We start from the raw sequence: 10,215 nt of genomic DNA, 5'->3' as shown, positions 1-10,215 counted from the left end.
CTAGGGGGCGACCTGCCGGCCCGCTGGAGTTGCTAGGGTAAAAGTCTTCCGACGAACGTGCACGCGCAGTGCGTACACCTACTGGAATGGATATGAGCAACACATCTCGAAGAACAACAGTTACAAAGGTGAGTAACCGTGTTATCAGCTAGGATTTAAAATGTAACTGATAATTGAATAGCTTCAGCAAGCAATATAAGCTTTTATAATAAATAACCACACGGTCCTATCAGTTTGCAATGTTAAAAATGCTCTTAAAAATGATACTCTATTATGTTCCTAATTCCCTGTTTATATATAGAGTTTTGTCCCCAGTGCTGTGTGTTCTCTTAGTTGCTTAGTGTGGTTAATTAAGAAGAATCTGTTAATAGAACAATAACTGAAAATTGCATCTACATGTAATTACCAACTGTGCAACTTGAATACAGTCCAGTATATATTTACACCTCTACCCCAATATAACACGACCCAATATAACATGAATTTGGATGTAACATGCTAAAACAGCGCTCTGTGGGGGTGGGACTGCGCACTCCTGCAGTTCAAAGCAATTCGCTATAACGTGGTTTCACCTATAACGCGGTAAGATTTTTTGGCTCCTGAGGACAGCGTTGTATCGGTGTAGAGGTGTATTTAATATACCTTTCCCAGACTCCACAAAAATGGAAAAATACAGTATCTGAAGAGTGACAGTGTATTAAATAAAATCCATAACCATGCTACTGATAAAAGGTGACATGTAGTTAGCTACTCAGCTTTCATGCTCTTGTATATATCACATCGAAATATAGCAACTCATCTTTCTGTGGAGTCAGGGATGTTCACTTACCCACAAATAGAGAGTAAACATTCTTCAATGGAATCCCGCTGAGCTTTGGTAAGAGAGCAGCCCTTGGAGAGTCTGTACACAGTGTGTAATAAGGAATCTATGAGGGAGGCATGGTGCTCTGTGCCAGCAAAAAGAGGAGCACATCTGGTCAACAAAGGCAAGACTGCAGTACAAAGGTATCGATTCAGAGCCAAGGCCATGTCTGTAGCACTCAGAGCAGCCTACGAAACAAATTAAACACTAACAATGAGACTTGTTTGATAAATATTGTTACAAAGGAAAATAACTACATTTTGCAGTTTTTGCTTTCATAATAGATACACTAGGAATTAATTTTCAAAGGCACGAAGGGGAAACTCTCCTCCCTACATGCCACATATGATACATTTACACACTATTTTTTCAAACATAATATAATTATTTTGTGGAAAATGTCAAAGAAGCTGGTGAAATTTGGAAAAGTAATGAGACTTAATACACGGAGAGAGACAGACAATATACATCTTACAACATGGACATTCCATTCTAACCTCCTATATTCAATCTTTTGTTACTTTCCAAACATGTCACCTACTGCGTAGAGATTTTTCCAGATGAAAAATTATATTTTAAAAAATCCAATTATAAATACTATTTTTCACTGAAAACCAACATGCTATAGAGAGATGCCAAAAACGGGGATATAAAAATTTTTTATGACTATTCTACTTATAAACTGCATGATATATAGCTACACAGATATTATATATAGAGGTGGGCTCAAGCTGCAGAAATTATTTTGAACTGTCAAAAGTTCATGAAGCATTTGACATGGGGTTTTGGGTCAGCCATTAGAAAGACTGGTGCTGCTTACAAAATTCAGATGCATTTTTAGATTTTGAACACATCACATATTCAGGTCCACAAGGCTTTGTTTCAAGTCCTTTCTCTCTCTTTTACACACACAAGGGAGTGTGTTTAAAGTATGACCTCTGGGTATTCACACCTCTGGCGATGTTGAGCTTTGGAATCTTCTGGAAAATAAGGGCAATTGAGGCACTGAACAGTCAAAGTTGAGGTTATTGTAGGGTTATGTGGCTTCCAATTGCCTTGATTCCTTCTGCAAAACTCAAGCATCCTATCAAGTCAAAATTCCTGGAAAGGTTCACTTCTTGGAATTGATGTTCTTGGTGCTCATAATAAACTTGGCCCTACAGTGCCAAACCATATCGTACTGACTTGCCGGACATTTAAGTAAAAAGCAGCTTGCCTTGTTTCCTCACAAAAAAAGTCACTGGTTTATATTTCATTCACATTTGCAAGTTCTTTTCCCATTACTCTGAGGACTAGAAACTTTTTTTTTTTTTTGATGAAAACAAACTCTACAAAATCTGATCATGTCAAATATACATCAAGTGAACTATGTTTCTGATACCTCTGCTCTAGGGTTAGCTCTTACTGTTGCCAGCACAATTGTATTTTATCTGTTTTCTGTAATTATAGCATAATGATCTGTTTAAAAACAAGTTTAAAGTTCCTGAAAAGAGGCTACTGACATATAGTACCTTCTCGTTCAGAGTATCTGCTCCGGCTATTGAGATTATAACTTGCTGATTAATGACAAATATTTTCCCTTTTAGCCTTGCAGAACCAACACATCCAAGAGTAATATGGATTTTATTCCTTATCCTTCAAAAAAGGGCAAAAATTCAGTGCCACAGGCAGTAATGCTAACTTCTCTTCAGACTTTTTTGCCTCCTTCCATCTGGAATCTTGAAGCCCAAGTCTCAACCCTCAGACTCCCTTTTTCCTTCTGGCCCGTATAGGAAAAATTACAAGGGACAGATGACTTAAAATAGGAGACAGGTGATTCCAAGGCAGAAATAGGATAAAGTCAAGAGAGTTCCAGAGGTTAGAGGCAGACTCAGATCACAGACTTCTGGAAAAGAAATCCTTTAGCCCAGTTCCCTAGGGAAAGGCCCTTAGTTATATCCACAGGCACCTGATCTGATTTTAGATCGAGGACTCAGGCTCTGAAAGTCTCTTTGCTGGGAAAGGTACTGGGCCTCTGCGGGTTGTGGCTCTGGGCTTGAGGCGTGAAGTCTCTATAAGACAAGCATTAATCTGGAGAATATGCCTCTTTGCTGCTTATTAAGATGTTCTTAAAGGTCAGCAGCACCAGAGGGTGCATCCAGCAAGTGGGAATGGACAGAGGCCACCTTGAAAGAGAAGAATGTTATTTTGTGCAGTGCTTGACAAAGTGAGGGAATTGTCAAATCAAAGAATTTAAATCTTTACCGTGTCTAAGGAAGCAGCAGCACGGAGATCTGGCAGAAAGCCAGCTTCAAGGAGATGTAGAAGGAAATCCTGGTCCTCAATTCCATAGACTCTGTCAAGGAACAAAACCATGGCTGCCTTGTGATCTGGGCAAAACCCCGCTGACATGTCAGGTTCCACCACAGTACCATCTAAAAGGAAGCAATAAGGCTTCAATAAAAAGGATCATTCTGTGTAGGCAAGGGTATTGAGCATCTGTTAACATCTGAACATTTTCCATGTGTTTTCATGTTACACAAAGGCAACTAGTTCATAGCTTGACTGAATAAAATGCCTAAGGCAACCTAAATCCAGGCAAACTCTATAGTATAAGGAGGTGGTCTCATTCACACTCTGAGTGTCAAAGCAGTCAGACTACCTGACTCTCTTATGCAATATAAGAAAAATAACCTGTTATATATTGTTTTCACTAAAAAGGTCCAATGAAAAGTGAGCAGCAGAATGATTCTGACCTGTATAACCCCGGAATGCAGCATCAGTGAGAATACCTGAAAGGCAGGCTCATTAACAAAAGGAACGAGAGCAAGAGATTACAAGAAAAACTCAAAAAGGACCACTTACTAGAAGATCTTAGAAGGTGATGGAAATTCAGAGCTATTTTTTGAGCTTTAGGAAGTTTATACATGAAAACTATCCTTTGATGACACAACCAAGATGCTGTTAGTAAAGGATCTGTATAGTTATGTTTGAAAACATAACAGAAATGTTAATCCTTTTGATACTTTCTTTCCAAATAATAATTTTTATTCCTGTATTTCACAGAGTGCTGTTTAGTTATAACTTCTGTCTATAATATGTTCTTATTTGTATGGTAAATTAGCATTGCTGTGTTTGTAACACTGTATTAGAATCAGGATATTCTTGTGCTGTAAGTGCTGCAGTGAGCCACGCTGCACACGTCTGCAAATGCAGTGGTAATTCTGCTAAACGCCAGCAACATGGGGCTGACCCTGCTCCTGTCATGAGCCTGATGCAGGCTGACTTGGAGTCCCATTTAATTTTATGGGTCTCTGGTGTGACTGGAATAACAGAGACTTGGTGAGGTAACTCACATGACTGGAGCACTGTCGTGGATGGGTATAAACTGTTCACGAAGAACAGGCGGGGGCAAAAAGGTGGAGGAGTTGAACTGTATGTAAGAGAGCGGTATGATTGCTCAGAACTCAAGTATGAAACTGGAGAAAAGCCTGTTGAGAGCCTTTGGGTTAAGTTTAGAGGCGAGAGCAACAAGGGTAATGTCGTGGTGAGCATCTGCTATAGACCACCAGACCAGGAGGATGAGGTAGACGAGACTTTCTTTGGACAACTAACTGCAGTTTCCAGATAACAGGCTCTCGGTCTCAGGGGGGAGTTCAATCACCCTGAAATCTGCTGGGAGAGTAATACCTTTTTGGAGAGTACTGGAGGAACTAACTAGGGGCCATGCTCCTCTTGACTTGCTGCTTACAAACAGGGAAGAATTGGTAGGGGAAGTAGAAGTGTGTGGCTACCTGGATAGCAGTGATCATGAGATGGTCGAGTTCAGGATCCTGACAAAAGGAAGAAAGGAGAGCACCAGAATAGAGACCCTGGATTTCAGACAAGCAGACTTTGACTCCCTCAGGGAAGTGATGGGCAGGATCCCCTGGAAGGCAAATATGAGGGGAAAAGGAGTCCAGGAGAACTGGCTGTATTTTAAAGAAGCCTTACTGAGGGCGCAAGAACAAACCATCCCGATGTGCAGAAAGAATAGCAAATATGGCAGGCAACCAGCTTGGCTTCACAGAGAAATCTTTGGTGAGTTTAAACACAAAAAGGAAGCTTACAAGAAGTGAAAACTTGGACAGATGACTAGGGAGGAGTATAAAAATATTGGTTGTGCATGCAGGGGTGTAATCAGGAAGGCCAAAGCACAACTGGAGTTGCAGCTAGCAAGGGATGCGAAGGGTAACCAGAAGGGTTTCTACAGGTATGTTAGCAACAAGGTGGTGGTCAGGGAAAGTGTGGGACTTTTGCTGAATGGGGGAGACAACCTAGTGACAGATGATGTGGAAAAAGCTGAAGTATTCAATGCTTTTTTTTTGCCTCGATCTTCACAGACAAGGTCAACTCCAAGACTGCTGCATTGGGTGGCATAGTATGGGGAGGAGGTGAGCAACCTTCAGTGGTAAAAGAACAAGTTAAGGACTATTTAGAAAAGTTGGACCTGCACAAGTCCATGGGGATGGATCTAATGCATCCAAGAGTGCTGAGGGAGTTGGCTGATGTGATTGCAGAACCATTGGCCATTATCTTTGAAAACTCATAGCAATCGAGGAAGGTCCTGGACAATTGGAAAAAGGCAAATATAGTGCCCATTTTTAAAAAAAGGGAAGAAGGAGAATCTGGGAAACTACAAGACTGATCAGTCTCGCAGCAGTCCCTGGAAATATCATGGAGTAGGTCCTTGAGGAATCCATTTTGAAGCACTTGGAGGAGAAGATGGTGATTAGGAACTGTCAACATGGAGTCACCAAGGGCAAGTCATGCCTGACCAACCAGATTGCCTTCTATGATGGGATAGCTGACTGTGGATATGGGGAAAGCAATGGATGTGGTATACCTTGACTTTAACCAAGCTTTTGATATGATCTCTCACAATATTCTTGCCAGCAAGTTAAAGAAGTATGGGTTAGATGAATGGACTATAAGGTGGACAAAAAGCTGGACAGATCGTTGGGCTCAACAGGTAGTGATCAACAGCTCGATGTCTAGATGGCAGCCGGTATCAAGGGGTCGGTCCTGGGGCCAGTTTTGTTCAACATCTTCATTAATGATCTGGATGATGAGATGGATTGCACACTAAGTTGGGGGGAGAGGTAGATACGCTGGAAGATAGGGATAGGATCCAGAGTGACCTGGTCAAATTGGCGGATTGGGCCAAAATAAAACTGATGAGGACAAGTGCAGGGTCCTGCAATTAGGATGAAGAATCCCATGCACTGTTACAGGCTGGGGACTGACTGCTAAGTGACAGTTCTGCAGAAAAGAACCTGGGGATTACAGTGGACAAGAAGTGGATATGAGTCAACAGTGTGCCCTTGTTGCTAGAAGGCTAATGGCATATTGGGCTGCATTAGTAGGAGCACTGCCTGCACATTGAGGCAAGTGATTATCTCCCTCTATTTGGCACTAGTGTGACCAACCTGGAGTACTGCATCCAGCTTTGGGCCCCCCACCACAAAAAGAATGTCGACAAATTGGAAATAGTCCAGCAGAAGGCAAAGAAAATGATTTGGGGGCTGGGGCACATGATTTATGAGGGGAGGCTGTGGAAACTGGGGTTATTTAGTCTGAAGAAGAGAAGAGTGAGGGGGGATTTGATACCAGCCTTCAATTACCTGAAGAGGGGTTCCAAAGAGAATGGAGCTAGACTGTTCCGAGTGGTGGCAGACGACAGAACAAGGAACAATGGTCTCAAATTGCATTGGCAGAGGTCTAGGTTGGATATTATGAAACATTATTTCACTAAGAGGGCGGTGAAGCACTGGAATGGGTTACCTAGAGAGGTGGTGGAATCTCCATCCTTAGAGGTTTTTAAGGCCAGGCTTGACAAAGCCCTGGCTGGGATGATTTAGTTCGGGTTGGTCCTGTTTTGAGCAGGGGGTTGGACTAGATGACCTCCTGAGGTCTCTTCCAACCCTAATCTTCTATGATTCTATGGTGGTCCCACATGTGGGTGCAGGGCTATGCCGATGAGGAGTTCATTGCAGGATCAGGATCACAGTGTACGTTCCAACTAGAGCTGAAAGGTGTAAATTCCAGTTTGAGGAGATATACCTGCTCTAGCTCAGATCAAGCTGGCACACTAAAAGTAGAAGTGTAGCCACTGTACATGAGCTATGGGAGGGACTAGCCGCCTCAAGTACAATCCGATCCAAGACCATAGGTACTTACTCTGGGCAGCTAGTCCCTCCTACCTCTGTGACTACACTTCTACTCTTAGTGTGCCAGCTTGATCTGAGCTAGTGTGGGTATGTTAGAATTTTAACCTACCTTCCAGCTCCAGTGTAGGCATACTATAAGTTAGTTCTGCTGGAGATAAAGAACAAATAACAAGATTGTAATGCCAGAACTAGGGATTAGATTATCAGTCTCTCAGGAAAAGAGATGGCAAGTTGGATTTTTTTAATTTTTTTTTTTTTTTTTTTAGAAAAATAGAGAAAATATATTTGTGGGTATAAAGGCCTGGATTGTCCCTACGTACCCGTTGTGGAGCTGCCGATGTGCCACACCTTAATTTTCCCTGATTGGGACAGCAATAAATTCACTTCAACAGCCCAGCGCAAGGACAATCCAACACACACTAACAAAATAGCATGTCTTTTCTAACAAGCTTTCTGGAAAGGAGCCATCACAATGAACGGTTTGTAAGGTTCTCACCTCAGCACCCTGGTTCAGAACTCTCAAATGATTGAAGTCGACAAAACAAAATCTGACTTTGGTGAGGTTAGTCTGCCAAAGAAACCACCACTCACTGCAGCCTGCGTGGCTCCTTGTCCCCTGCCATCCTCCCTGGCTCAGTTAAGCTTTCTGTTGCATGCTGTTTAATACAGCCTCACCCTAGAGCAGACCAAGTCTTGATTACACCCCAGGCTGTCAGGGCCCTGTGCTCTAGTTTGTCCTTTAAACAGCATACTCCATCACAGTGGGATTATTTTAAAAAAAAGGTCTTAAGGGGTTCTTCATATCTATTTATTATTATTTTCCAGAAAAATAGAAAAAACTCTATCTGAAACTACCAAAAAATTACAGGCTCTTAAAGGCTTAAAACAAAAACATTTACTTAAAAAGTGAAGAGAATAAATAGTATGTGCTAAAGTGGGGATCAAGTTCCAGTTTCTGGTGTCAGCATCACAACACTACTGTCACCCTTCCCCTCCAGCAACACTAACATGGAGGAGCACGAACAGCCGTGTGATACTTGTGCCCAGTGCACATGCTTCAGGAAAGAAGGTGTTCCCAGTGCTATTATAGATTCAGAAATGGTAATACTTTGGCATAGTGATAAAAGTAGGGTTCTATAGTAAAAGCTGAGGGGCTTGTTCCATTCTCTGGGTGTCAATATATTCTGAAAATACAGAAATTGTGTGTTTAATTTAACAAGAAGGAAAATAACATTCATGATATTTTAAATGGAACAGTTTAAATAAAAAAACCAGGTTGGCTTTTATAAAAAAGTCTGATATGAGCAATGGAACCTATCTTAAGTGGTACCACAAGAAGCCAGCTAAGTTTGCTTGCTGAGTAAATTGAACTGGAAACCTTGAAGATACATTAAACTTGTTCCTTAAGACAGAGGGTGCTTAGAAGGTGATCTTTCATGGAACTTATCTTGTTCTATTCCCTGTAATTAGCCTTCTCTATTTTCCCTCATGAGCACCTTCAAAAATTTCCACTTCATCTACCATTGTTAGATCTGATGGCCATTCTGGACCCAATGATGATTCCAATGAAATCAGTTGAGGTTTTGCCATGGATTTAAAAAACGAACGTAGAATCACTATCTAGAAAATCAGAGGAAGTGGTATGACTTTTCTAGTTCACATCATGAATAATTAAATTCCCCACTGTGGGAAATATGGATATAAATATTCACATATTAATAGCCAAATTCAAAAGAATGATAGGGGAGAAAGAAATGCTCAGCAATCATCTTACCTTTAGCTATTGTTGGCATGTGGAAAGGAATGCTAATTACACCCACCAAATCTTCCAGGGGAATCAGAGACCGCAGAATTGACCTGATCCTAATGGCTTCCCCTTTGCCAGCATGGATTAGCTAATGAAAGAGTAACAAAAAATTAACAATAATATTTTTTTTCCTGTAACTATATTTGCCTGCATACTTTAGGAATCTTCAGAGGTTTTACAAGAATGAGTTCTGAGTCAAATGATAATTAAATATACACATTTTACACAATATATGTTTCATTTGTGGGACTTAGAGCTATGAAGATTTTGTTATTAATGTAGAATAACCACATTTTTATGGCGAAATGCTGAGACACCTGGGGAAGAGGGCAGGGTGTCAACATGTAGTAGTCTTGGTGAAAGAAAATCCATGAGATACTGATGACTTCAGCTATTCTATCATCATCAGCTTCACTGTCTTAATTGGCTTATGGCTCTTTCAGGGTAACCATGGGTTTATGAAAACTAGGTCAAAATAATGTTTATTCTCCAAACAAAACAACACAAAAACACATGCAGAGAACTTATAATATAGATACTTCCAGTTTTTGAGGATGCCTAACCCTGTGTAAACCTGACATTTGGGAGACTCTGTGCAAGACAGTGTTATTTTAGAGAAACGAGGCCATAGTTTGAACTTCAATGAGCATAAGTGGTTCCTACTTCATACTTCCCACTCCCACTTGTTAGTTTGCTCATCCATTTGTGGCATCTAGTCATAACCCAGGCCCCAGTCCCGAAAAAAATTACATCCATATTTAAGTGTGGGAGTAGCCCTAATAAATTTGGCAAGACCACTGACATGCATCAAGTTAAGCATGTGCATAAGTCTTTGCAGGACTGGGGCGTAGACTATAAACTCTCTGCTGTAGGGTCTGTCTATTTATCTGTTTAGCTCCTAGCACAAAGGTCTCTGATCACTGACTAGTATCCCTAGGTGATGCTAATACAGTACAGAGATCATGATGGAATACCACTGTGTATTTCTGGCTGTGGAATTGATTGTTCATGTTTTAATGGAAGGCAACATACTTTATTTCATATGTGAGTTCAAATGGATGTAATGAGAGTTTGTTGTTTAAGAAATAGTTTACAGCTGTGAAAAAAAGAGGGCAGTTTCGTCTGGATAGTCTCACTACCACATGGGAGAACTTAGTTCAAGAGTATCTTTTTGACGTTGAAGGCAACTGTATGGGATATTTTCAGTCTCCTGGTAGGAAAGGAGGCAACCTGACATTTTGCTTTGTGCCTGTTAGTGACTGCAGAAATGCACAATGGGTTACAGTGAGAGACAAAACACTGATTCAGGGATTCACCAAAACTTTTCTTTGATTAACCTTCTATTGTATTAGGGCAAA

General features: G+C 41.0%; 1 protein-coding gene across 3 annotated transcripts in view; it reads right to left on the bottom strand.

Moving 5' to 3' along the window:
* Nucleotides 1-10,215, bottom strand: part of RYR2 (ryanodine receptor 2) — a 749,362-nt gene that overhangs the window by 266,417 nt on the left and 472,730 nt on the right. For all 3 annotated transcript variants that reach the window (XM_075064183.1, XM_075064184.1, XM_075064185.1), the window contains exons 48-50: nt 8,825-8,945; nt 3,107-3,276; nt 830-1,050 (exon numbers count right to left, since the gene is read on the bottom strand). In XM_075064183.1, the coding sequence (XP_074920284.1) occupies nt 830-1,050; nt 3,107-3,276; nt 8,825-8,945 (512 nt within the window). The remainder of the gene's footprint in view (nt 1-829; nt 1,051-3,106; nt 3,277-8,824; nt 8,946-10,215) is intronic.

The sequence above is a fragment of the Chelonoidis abingdonii genome, chromosome 3, assembly GCF_003597395.2.
Source record: "Chelonoidis abingdonii isolate Lonesome George chromosome 3, CheloAbing_2.0, whole genome shotgun sequence".
In the NCBI taxonomy this organism is placed as follows: Eukaryota; Metazoa; Chordata; order Testudines; family Testudinidae; genus Chelonoidis; species Chelonoidis abingdonii.
Note: the sequence above shows the minus strand (reverse complement) of the source record. Positions and strands in the feature narration are given on the sequence as shown.